Source organism: Solanum lycopersicum, chromosome 8, assembly GCF_036512215.1.
Source record: "Solanum lycopersicum chromosome 8, SLM_r2.1".
In the NCBI taxonomy this organism is placed as follows: domain Eukaryota; kingdom Viridiplantae; phylum Streptophyta; class Magnoliopsida; order Solanales; family Solanaceae; genus Solanum; species Solanum lycopersicum.
The window spans coordinates 3,837,517-3,849,563 of NC_090807.1; the positions used below are offsets into that span (position 1 = coordinate 3,837,517).

At 28.4% G+C, this 12,047-nt stretch overlaps 2 protein-coding genes across 3 annotated transcripts; one reads left to right on the top strand and one right to left on the bottom strand.

Annotated features, from left to right (window-relative positions):
• Positions 1-4,642: 4,642 nt before the first annotated feature.
• Positions 4,643-5,691, bottom strand: LOC101268297 (photosystem I reaction center subunit). Its single transcript, NM_001329132.1, has 3 exons — positions 5,335-5,691; positions 4,943-5,068; positions 4,643-4,838 (listed from the first exon to the last, which is right to left on the bottom strand). The coding sequence occupies exons 1-3, from the start codon at positions 5,608-5,610 to the stop codon at positions 4,749-4,751; spliced, it is 492 nt and encodes a 163-aa protein (NP_001316061.1). The 5' UTR covers positions 5,611-5,691; the 3' UTR covers positions 4,643-4,748.
• A 1,439-nt stretch (positions 5,692-7,130) lies between these two features.
• LOC101268593 (soluble inorganic pyrophosphatase PPA1-like) lies at positions 7,131-8,743 on the top strand. Of its 2 annotated transcripts, none has more exons than XM_004244683.5 (9): positions 7,131-7,229; positions 7,341-7,456; positions 7,547-7,575; positions 7,673-7,738; positions 7,816-7,923; positions 7,998-8,063; positions 8,146-8,266; positions 8,346-8,427; positions 8,556-8,743. In XM_004244683.5, the coding sequence occupies exons 2-9, from the start codon at positions 7,357-7,359 to the stop codon at positions 8,596-8,598; spliced, it is 615 nt and encodes a 204-aa protein (XP_004244731.2). In that variant the 5' UTR covers positions 7,131-7,229; positions 7,341-7,356; the 3' UTR covers positions 8,599-8,743. The 2 variants fall into 2 exon arrangements, with proteins under 2 accessions (XP_004244731.2, XP_019070755.2); XM_019215210.3 differs by having other exon boundaries at positions 7,182-7,229; positions 7,344-7,456.
• The last annotated feature ends 3,304 nt before the right edge of the window (positions 8,744-12,047 follow it).

The window sequence follows — 12,047 nt, forward strand, 5'->3', positions numbered from 1 at the left end:
AGAGTCGATTTTCAGTATCCAATTTCAGAATTTCTAAGTGTTTTGAAACGAGACCCTGCGACGGTCCGTCGTGCCCATGACGGTCCGTCGTGGGGTCCGTCGCTTCTGCCAGTTTTTCCAGAATTGAAATCTGCTGCTCAAAACGACTAAACAGGTCGTTATATTTATCCAAATTCTAATTAAACTTTTTCAATTTTTGGACAATTCTTATGCTTTCAAAATTATCATTTGTAGTTTTGAATTTATATGGAAAATGAGATAAATTAAATTATGATACCTTCAAAATTTTGATCTTTCTTAGAAAAATAATTAGTTTTGTTATCAATAACTTAATAAAGTCTAGAAAATAGTAAAATTTTGAAAAGTAAAAAATTTGACCAAAGAAGAAGAAGAAAAGAGAAAGAAAATAGAGGGGTTCAACTTGATATAGATGTGGGGTTAGGTGAGGATGAGAGGTGAAGAAGAAAAAATAAAGAAAGAAAATGAAGGAAACTTGAAAGTTGGGATGAACGATGAGTTAAAAATTGAAATGAAATTAAAATAAAAATAATAAAACTAAAATAAGTCAAAAAGTAAGAGAAAGAAATAAAGAAAAAATTTAAATGAAAAAAATATATTTTAAATTAATTAACACATGTCACACAATGATTGATGTGTGATTACACTTTCTTTTTAAAATCTGAAATCCGAAAATGATGTAATAATATATGTTCGAAATAGTTTAGGGGAGTAATAGGAAATCTGCATAGCTAAAATATCTTTTTAAAAATTTAGGACAACTTCATATGTCACTTTATGCCTTTTTTTATTAGTATCATTACCATTACCGTATTATTAAAATAAAAAGAATCTAAATAAAAAAAAATGAATTATCATTTCACCTTTCAACTAAATAAAAAAATAAAAATATTTATTAATTAATTAATTATTAAATAATAATCCTATCATATTAATAGATTATTATACATATGCTAATCATCATATAGAGTTAGACATCACTTCAAATTCATAGGAGTCATGATCTTTCCATCTCCTATACGACTACACATCTTTCGAGAAATTAAACATATGAGTAAAGTAATGATAACAAATTATTGTTTTGGTATTTGTTCTTCCAATAATTTCTTAATTTCTTTTTTCTTTTTGAACTATATCATATTAACTTATTTTTATATTTCTCTCATGATACTATGTACATAATTCTATTTTTTTCCCTAAATAAATATTTTTAAAAGATTGAGTCGTTTTTCTTGTGTGACTGCGATGCCTAGACGATAATTGCACTTTTCTAATGAGGTTTTATTCAAGATAGTCACTCAACTATGCACTGTTCTCTCAGAAAGTTACTCAACTTTCAATTTTCACTCAAAAGTCACTCAACTATGCACTTCTTTCTCAGAAAGTCACTCAACTTTGAATTTTAACTCAAAAATCACTCAACTATCCACTCTTTCCTCAAAAAGTCACTCAATCTATTAAATTATTTTTTAATTAAAATTTATTGATATTAATTATTTATATAACAAAACAAAAAAATTTTAAAAATAAATTAAATCATTTAATGATCAACCCACCTAACCCGACCCATTAAAAAATATGATATGACCCATTTTATTTTATCTTTAATCCTAAATTAATCCCTCTCTTTAAACCTTAAATTAGGATTAAAGACAAAATAAAATGGGTCATATCATGTTTTTTAATGGGTCAGGTTACGTGGGTGGATCACTAAATGGTTTAAATGGTATTTTTATTTTAAAATTTTTTTATTTGTTATATAAATAATTAATATCAACAAATTTTAGTTAAAAAAATAATTTAATAGATTGTGTGACTTTCTGAGGAAAGAGTGGATAGTTGAGTGACTTTTGAGTTAAAATTCAAAGTTGAGTGACTTTCTGAGAAAGAAGTGCATAGTTAGGAAAAATAACTTAAATACACAACTATAAGTTTTATATTCTCTAATTTTCCCTTCTTTTTTTAAATATTACATAATTCCCTTTTTTTTAATTTTAGTGTAAGTTTATAGATACATTACATTCTCTCTCCTAAAATAGACAATTACCATTTTAATGCCTATTTTTCTCCATTAAAACACTCAACCTTTTAAATCATTTTTTGGATTTTGAATTTTCTCCATTTAAACATTCAACCTTTCAAATCAGTTTTTTTATTTTGAATTATTAATTTTAATTAATTTCAAATAGAAGACCTAATTTTGAAATTTTGAATTTCAAAATTCAAAAAATTTCAAATTTCAAAAATCAGGACAACTCTTAACTTCTCCCGTTTTTCTTACTCCATCAAGTTTCACTTCCTTTTTTTCCATAATCATCTTCCTTCTTCTTAACCCAGCAAAATTTATTGGTTTCTTCTTTTTATTCTTAATCCATCATCTTTTTATTCTTAATCTGTAATCGTCTTAACCCAGCATCTTTTTATTATTAATCCATCATCAGTTCGTCTTTTCTTCTCTTTTTTGTTTTTGTTAATTGTTCTATTACATCATAGTAATGGATCCGTTAATTAATAGAAGGATATATGATTTCGACGATGAAAATTGGAAAGAAAACAGGAAAAAGTCTTTGCATGATCCTATGAATCTTCAGAAGGATTCAAACAAAGATTCTTGCGAAACATCAAAATCAAAGGTTGTCAAAATACAACAAAAAAAGAAAAAAGAAGCAGCGAACATTGTTGTTAGGCTTACATTGTCTCGGATTAGTATTTTGGTACTTAAAACTGTTGTTGAAATTAGTAAAAATTTTAAGGAATGTAGTGTGCTTGCCGATACATTTGAATAAGTGTGTATATTGTTTTAGATGGTGAATTGATCCATGAATTTGTTGTGTATCATAATATTTTATATGTATCATGAAGTTTTGAAAATTGTTATAATGTATCATTCAATAAGTTTAGTAAATGCGTCATCAACTGTGCTTGATGATACATATAGAATCAGTGTGTACATTGTTTAGTCAATTCACTGATACATGTAGTAGATATGTATCACATGTTTTGCATAAAGAATGAATTTCTGAAAACGGATATCATGTATCAGTAAGGTATTAGTTGTTTAGTTGATGTACTGATACATGTTTTGAAAATTGTTATAATGTATCATTCACTAAGTTTAGTTGATGTGTCATCAACTGTACTTGATGATACATATAGAATCAGTGTGTATATTGTTTAGTCGATGTTTCTGATACATGTATTCGTTTTTTTTTCAGTTCAAAATATAGTTTAACACTCATATCGTTCTTAAGTTTTATCGGACAGGAGTTACCTTCTACAATGTATCGAATTTCAATTTCTTTCCTTGATACAACAATATCCAACTCGGCTGCAATTGTTGCTTTGAGATTAGAAAACGAAATTGAATCTCCAACAACGATTCCGTCGATTTTGTAACTTTCATACTGCAATTCGTTCACCCAAATTCCAGAATGTCTCATCAAAATTGAAATATTCATCTTGAAAAATCCACTTTAACAACAATAAAATTACTGTAGTTCGAAATTTAACAGATTGTTCAAAAAAATTGTTTTCAAAATAGATGATATAATTTTTGTTTTTCAAAATTTGAAATTAATATCAAATTAAGTGCAGATTAATGATATGTTACCGTAAATTTAGCTGTTTTATTAACAACATTAACTGTACCATTTTTTCCCTTTTTTTTCTCAACAGTTTAAAATTACCATGTATCACTAGAGTCTAAAATATCACGGCTCAACAAATTTACTGGATTTTTTATAAATACTAAATTTGTCGGGACAGAATGTAATTATTGAATTACACTATGAGATTCCTTAAATTTTTACTCACAGTTAAGTGACTTTTAAGTGAAAATTGAAAGTTAAGTGACTTTTTGAGAGAAGAGTGCATAGTTGAGTGACCATATGAGGTATTAACTCTTATTGATTGGTAATATTGATGGATGTTATGTTTTCCTCTCCAAATCAAAGAAAAAAAGAATTAAATACACTTACTTTCTCTTATTTATACATGACATACAATTAGATTAGATGTTAACTAAATTTTTTTCTTTTTTCTATTATCATTTTTCTTGACAGTCTTAAATTTCTTATTTATTGTGTAGCTATATAATCTTGCATTTTCATAATAGTAATGATCCTTTGTTTAGGAATTCAAGAAACTAGGACATAATTTCTACTCCTTTAACAAGTACGTCTATAGTCAGAAAAAATTATGTACATGTGAATGAATATTTAATTTTTAATTTACAAGTCAGGATATTATACTGGTTACAAATTTTATATAGTAAATAAGAGATAAACGTGCGACACACGTTCCCAAAACTACTCTACACACACATATATATTAGTGTTACTGAGCCCGAATTTAATAAGTTGGAACAAGAGTAACACGAAAACTTCAAATATCCTAGTATAAAAATTTGTTACACTAACAATATTCTACTAGTATGTAATTAGATTTTGTCTATAATTAGAGCTAAACAAAATGAGGTTAAACTGAGTTGAAATGAGGCTAAAAGCTCTGTTTTATAGTCAAATCGATCTATATATAACATTGCTTCTCTGAATTTGAAGAATTGTTAGCGCAGATATCATTTAGTGTAATTAGATGGACAAATTAAAGTAATCAATTTGAAAGATTAATGAAGATGAATTAATTAAAAAGAAAATGGATGGTAAATTACTTCTCATTGTCACAATAGATACATTTTGGGAAACGATTAATACATTTCTTCAAGCTAAGCTTCACCATTTCCAGAACACATTTGAACCACACTTGTATTTGTCCTTGCCTTCACACTCCAACGCCAAATCGTCACTTATAAATGGCACTTTCTGAATCATTTCAATTTGTAAAAACACGCAAAATATTAGCATTGTCAATTAATTCATTCAACAACAACAACAAAAAAAAAATCACCGAAAATAGTTGAGATTACCTTTTGTTTTGCAAGGTCTTGGCATCCTGTAAAGTTCTCAGGGAACTTGCAGGTTCCAAACTGAACAGTATACGCCCTTGCGAAATTCGCACCACTTGTAGCCAACCTCTTCTTGTCATTCAATTCCTGTAGATTGACTGAATCACGTTAAATGTCTGTGTCTTTTTTATACTTTCTCTGTTTCATTGAAGAATGATCTAGTTTGAAATGAAGAAAGATGACTTTTGATCACATGGTTCTAAATTAAAAGTTATGTCAAATGTACAAAATTGTTCTTTCATCTTGTCACCATAAATATATCACGTGGAAAGTTGTTAGAGGTTCATTCTTTTTTTAAACAGACTAAAAAGGAAAGAAAGTCATTCTATTTGAAACGAATGGAATATATATACCTTGTTGGCTTGGCTTTTCTCAAGATATTCGTCGATAACACCAGCATTAGCAGAAGAGGCAGATGTGAAAAGTGCAGCAGCAAGGCCAAGCAGAGCAACTCTTCTTCCAGCAGATATGTTGGAACTGGATTGTTGTTGAGCCTTAATGATGAGTGGCAATTTTTGAAGTGAAGGGGAAGACATAGTAGTAACAGTATGTTTTGATGTGAGTTCAGATGAACTCATGCCTGATATAGCATAGCTGCAAGCCAATACACTTGAGTTCATTGCTGCCATTTCTTCTTTTCCTAATACTATCTTGGATTTCAATCAAACCTTTTTTAATTAGATAAAAGTTTTTATTTTTTTATTTTTAGGTGATGGATTTTGTTATATTGTTATAAGGATAGTGAGTGTAATTTAAGGTTGTGGTAGGAGTTTAGATAAGGTGAGATTGCCTTACTCCCTATTGGCTAATTTTGTTTTCTTGTTTTAGCATACATCTATATGTGTGGTGAACATGAGCCTTTTAAGAGTGGGCCCAATATCCAAATATGTGCTTGGTTGGGATTAATATTCTTCTGGCTGCTGAATCAATAGGTAATAGTAAATCGAGAAGAGTATTAAAGTATTTATCGGTATTAATTAATTGATATTGGATCTAATGTCGCTATTGATTTTAGGGACATTTATAGAGAGTGTTGATAGTCTCTAAAAATTCATATTTAGCGGCGATTAAGTTATGAAAAACAACAAAAATTAGGCTTTGAATAGGACTCATTATATATTGTTTCATTAATTATTTACAATTTGCAGGTACACTTTGGTTTACTACGCATTTGTATTCGTTGTATTTTTTTCAGCAGATTTTGGAGAGAAAAAAATACAAATACTAATATATGTGTATCAAATTGAATCCATATTAGGAGGTGAGAAGAGAGCGAGTCGAGAGGAGGAGGCAAGCGAAATCGAGCGAGGGAGGAGAGATGATGAATTCATGTTGTATAACAAATACGATTGATACAGAATACAAATTTAGTTTTTCGAACATAATGAATATAAAATACAAATTTCTCACTTTTATTTGATTAAACAATTGATACATTATGCATTCATTGAGAAGATGAATGCATATTATATTTGTATGAATACAAATACAATTAGTACAGAAATACAAATATAGTTATTCGAATATAATTGATTTAAATTATAAAACTCTAACCTATATTTGATTGAATACAATTGATATATGATAAAGTTGAATAAAATTTCTTCTTGACGGGAGAGTGAGGGAGAGAGTTTGCTATAAAACCAACATATAGTGGTTTATTGTATTTTTAAAAAAATTATGGTTGTGTTCCATAAATATGTCGATATTGTTATCTTGTTATGTAATTTTTTCTGTTAGCGTTGTTAATTAATTTCTTAAAGATGATATTTAGTGTAATATTATAGTATTTCTATGCCATAATTATCAGTTTTATTTTAAAAATTTAAAGCTTATGATCTTAATCATGTCATGACAGTAGGCATAGCCATAAAAAAAAACTCGTTATACAAGTATAGTTTCTAGGGCATGTACTTATCATTTTTTGTTCAAAAGAGTACTACAAGGAAATAGTGTGACACAGAAGAAATATTATTCTTCATCTTGTCTGTAAATAAATACTCAATTAATTTCAAACATCTACAATTTGATGTTTGACATAGTCTTACTAATTTGAAAACAAATTAATGGAAGATATTAAAAGAAGGAAATTAAATGGCAGAGGAGGAAATTAAGGAATAAGGAGGGTCTCCTCTCATTGCGTGTCTACTTTTTCAACTTATATATCACAATCATACTAATCACATTACGAAACTTCTCGATCCCCAATTAATTCGATTCATTTCATATTTCTTTCTTTCAATCTAAGGTACGTAAGGCATCAATCATTTGAGTTAGTTTTCACTTCTACTACATTAAAGTTCATACTCCATATACTACATTTGACGTTTGATTAGTTTCACATCTATTTTTAATACAGTAGACAGTAGTAAAAGATGAGCGATGAAAGAAGTGCCCCTCATTTGAATGAGAGGATCCTTTCATCTTTATCTAGACGATCCGTTGCTGCCCATCCTTGGCATGACCTCGAGATAGGTACGTACTGTACCTATCCACGATTTCATTTTCCGTTCTTCAGACTAGCTATTCGATCTCATTCTGTTTCTTGAATAATCGATTTTGTAGGACCTGAAGCTCCCAACGTTTTCAATGCTGTAAGTACACTAAATTAAATTACCCTCTCTGGTTTATAACTGCATATGATATGATCCGATGACATATATGTACATACATTGCATCAATCGTTAACAGGTAATTGAGATAACAAAAGGAAGCAAAGTTAAGTACGAACTTGACAAGAAAACTGGTCTGATTAAGGTATATATCACTTATCGTGTGCTAGCTCTAACACAATATGATCAGTGTATTATATAACTGATATATTTGACTTGCAGGTTGATCGAGTTCTATATTCATCAGTTGTTTACCCTCAGAATTATGGATTCATTCCTCGAACATTATGTGAAGATAATGACCCTATGGATGTATTAGTCCTAATGCAGGTTCGATTTTTTTCTTCACAAAACAGGGCAAACAGAAATTATACAGAACGAAAATATTTACTTTTGTCGAACAGGAACCTGTCCTTCCAGGTTGTTTTCTTCGAGCTAGAGCCATTGGATTGATGCCTATGATCGATCAGGTTATGTTTCTGATTATATTTATGTACTTAGAACTAATGTGAATCGCATTTGAGAGACTAATAGAACTTTTCTTATATTCAGGGAGAGAAGGATGATAAAATTATAGCAGTGTGTGCTGATGATCCAGAATATCGCCATTACACTAACATAAATCAGCTTCCTCCTCATCGTTTAGCTGAAATTCGTCGATTCTTTGAAGAATGTATGTTGTTTGAATTAACTATTTTATATCTGCAAATGTGTAATACATATTTTACTAGTGACAATTAATTTTGTTTTAGATAAGAAGAATGAGAACAAAGAGGTTGCTGTTGATGAGTTTCTGCCACCAAATACTGCTGCTGAGGCCATCCAGTATTCTATGTAAGAATGCAACAATTTCTGTGTTATTTAACTGTGACAAAGTCACTTAAAATTTGAGCGATTTTCTGAAAAAAGAACCGCGTATTATAGGTTCAAAAGAGGTTTACATTTGTACTATTGTTGGGCAGGGACCTTTATGCTGAATACATATTACACACACTGAGGAAGTAAATTCAAGTTTATGGGATACAAATCATTTAAATAATTTTGTTTTACTACCACAAAGTTGTGTGCTAAGAGGGATATATATCATCTCCTGACTAATTGATTTTTTTTTACTTATTTTTTTTAAAAAAAACAAATGTTTGTATTCTTATATGTATCTCAAATTGTTTGAGTTAAAATACTCCTTAGTTAGTCACCCTTTTAAAATAAAAATAAGGAAAACTTACTTCGATATGTTATATTAAGAAAATATTTATCCTTTTTTTGTCGTTGGACTCTTATAAGATACATAAAACAATTTATGAAACGGATATAATGCAAGTTTTATTCATGGTTAATACATATATCACGTACACCTAAAATAAATTGTGTCAATTTTTTATCAAACAAGAATAATGCATTTTACAACACTTCTAATACATTTATATTTCATGCATAATTTACTTTTAATACATAGCAAATTTATCATAGTACTACTATAAATAAAAAAATATCGCTAAAATAAATAATTATTTATTAAAAGTACTCATCCAAGCAATTTTCTTCTTAAAATAAATTGCAAAGTTCAACATTTGGAAGGGTGGTTAAACAAGATAACTGTAGATCAACAATGGACCAACCGATCAGATGAGCCCAATAAGAAAGAATGGAAAAATTATCAAACTAGTCACAATTCCTAACTTAATTATTAAAAATATTTACACTTTAAATTAATTATTGAAAATGTCAAAATGTCAATATTTTAGAAAATAATTTATATTCAAATTTTATTCTCAAAACAGTTCAACTTTGAATCAAATTCTACCTTCTTTACCCATTACACTTTTTCGCTTTATTATCATTAAATTTATTTTTCATCTTTCAATTTTCAATTTTTTTTCTCTTTCATCAACTTTTCAGTTTTCACCATCCCCATCATTCACTTTTTTTTTTCTTTCATCAAAATTTCACCATTATTCTCTTCATTGCTGAAGAAGAACTAATTATTCAAGTTCGTAACAATTTGTTTAGATCTTTCAATTAATTAAGAAATCTCTCAATTGATGAAAGTATTTTTGAACTCATCATTTATTTTGCGAGATTTTGTTTTCAAAATCACACATTATGTTGAATTTTTCCATTGTATGTATTGAGAATTTTCCGTCATTTTTAAAAAAATTTATGTGAATTTGTTAACTTACTCATCAAATATTCATGTATTTTAGATTTTTAGTATTTAAAATTTTTTTTGTCAATCTTTCTTTTTGATTTGTTTTTATATTTCAAAGTGATAATCTAAATACAAACCTGTATTTTGATTATTTAAAATTGTGAATGAATACAAAATCAAAAATAAACTAGTTGGTATAAACATATAATGAGCAAAACATAAAATATTTGACTGATGCAATTATGATGAATACACATATAATGAATACATAAATAAACTGTATTTTGGCTATTTATAGTTGAGAATGAATACGAAATCAAAATATAAATACAAAACTTTATGATATACATTAGGACGAATACGAAATCAAATCTAAATACAAATTTTATGGTATACATTAGGACGAATACGAAATCAAATCTAAACACAAACTATTTGGTATACAATGTGATGTTGAAAATAAACAAAATAAAATACATATGTAAGATAGATGAATACCTATATCATGAATACATGAGTATTGTATTCTGAATTTGGAAAATTTTTTAAAAGGAGATACATAAATTTCATAACCTTAACATGATAGCCAAATAACTTCATAAAATTTCAGACATTTTTAAAGATAAATAATAATTTTATAGCGTCAAAATATGCCTTAGTAGAATAAAATGCTTAAAAAAATTTAAGAAAATTGAATATTAAATTTTTAGAACAATGGTGATAGGCGTGTTTTTTAGAATATGGTGAAAGAAGAAGAAAGATATGGAAGTTGGTGTATTTTGATAAATTGTCAATTGATTCTTTGTTTTTGAATCAGATAAGACTTTTAAATAATTGTTTCTTTTTAATATTTTTCTCTCCATTTAATTTCTCCTTTCTGTTTTAAATAATTGTTTCTTTTTTGACATTTTTACTAAATATAAAAAGTATTGACAATGAATCCTATTAAATGTCAAAATATTGACATTTTGAAAATTTTTCCAAAAAGAATTCATTAGTTGGGCCCAATACAAGGCCCATTTTGCACAAGGAGGGACAAAACTAATACTAGTAGATTTACGTTTGGGCGATCACAAATAACATACCATTAGCCCTAGGAGTATCAAATGGGCGGGTTGGATTGAAAGTGCAAATATTATAATGGGTTGAATAAAATCGGGTTGGATCTTGACCCGCCCAAATTTACTTTGGGCTCAAATGGGCTAAAAAACTAGTTGGGTCTTGACCCGCTCAATTTGACCCGATAAATCTAAATGATTTAACATATTGATAATTAACTTTTATAATCACAATTTGAATTTTCGCTCAAGAATTTTTTGTTAAAAAAGAAACAAATGAATAGATAAATCCTAAAAGATGTTAAATTAATAATAATTCATATCTTCAATATAGGAATATATCTTAATAAAAAAATTTAAAACAGGTTGAAATTGGAGATTGAGTTGGGCTCAATTGAGAATTCTTTTCAAATGGATTATGTTTGAATGAGTTGAGATTGAACCCAATTCAAATTATCTTGAGCCCAACCCTTAAAATTCTGGGCGGATTGGACATGTTACATATGTTTGGTTCATTTTTGACACCCCTACTTAGGCCTCATTTGCATTTAATGAGTTATGAATCTTATTCATTCAGATTCAACCCATTAAGTGTATTTAATTTTTAGGTTTCATTCCATCAAGTTCATTTGTTTATTTTTTTAAAAAAAAATCTCTTAATGGGTCTTAAGGAGTCTGAATGAATCAAATCTATTGTACCGATGAAAATGAAATGGTGTTCTCTTGTTTGACATATATCTCTTAGTTGTAAATTTACTTAGTTACCACTTTGTCTTCCTCTTTTAACATTCCCTGAATTTTCCTTTTCTATTGTTCCATTGATTAATGTTCATCAGTATTATTGTTTCATTGGATCTGCATTATTTGGTATTAGAACATAGTCTTGAGTTTTGTGAGTGTTATCATGGATACTGATATCACTGAGATCAAATCAATATTAGAGAGGATAACCTTGGAGACAACTAATGTCTCCATGAGGCAAACTCAAATGGAGGATCATCATGAAAAAACTGTGGCAATCTTAAAGAAAACTCTAGAGGCAGCAAAAATGACAAATATAGGTGGTGAAGATATCTATACTCCATCTGGAACCTCTAACTAGGATGAATCAGAACTATTGAATGCAACAAATCACCAGGAATAAATCTTTTGGGGTGGGGAGGAAGACCAAATGTTAGAAATGCAGGAGGATCATGATAACTATGAAGAGGATGAAGGACATGAATAGAATTGTGAAAATATATGTA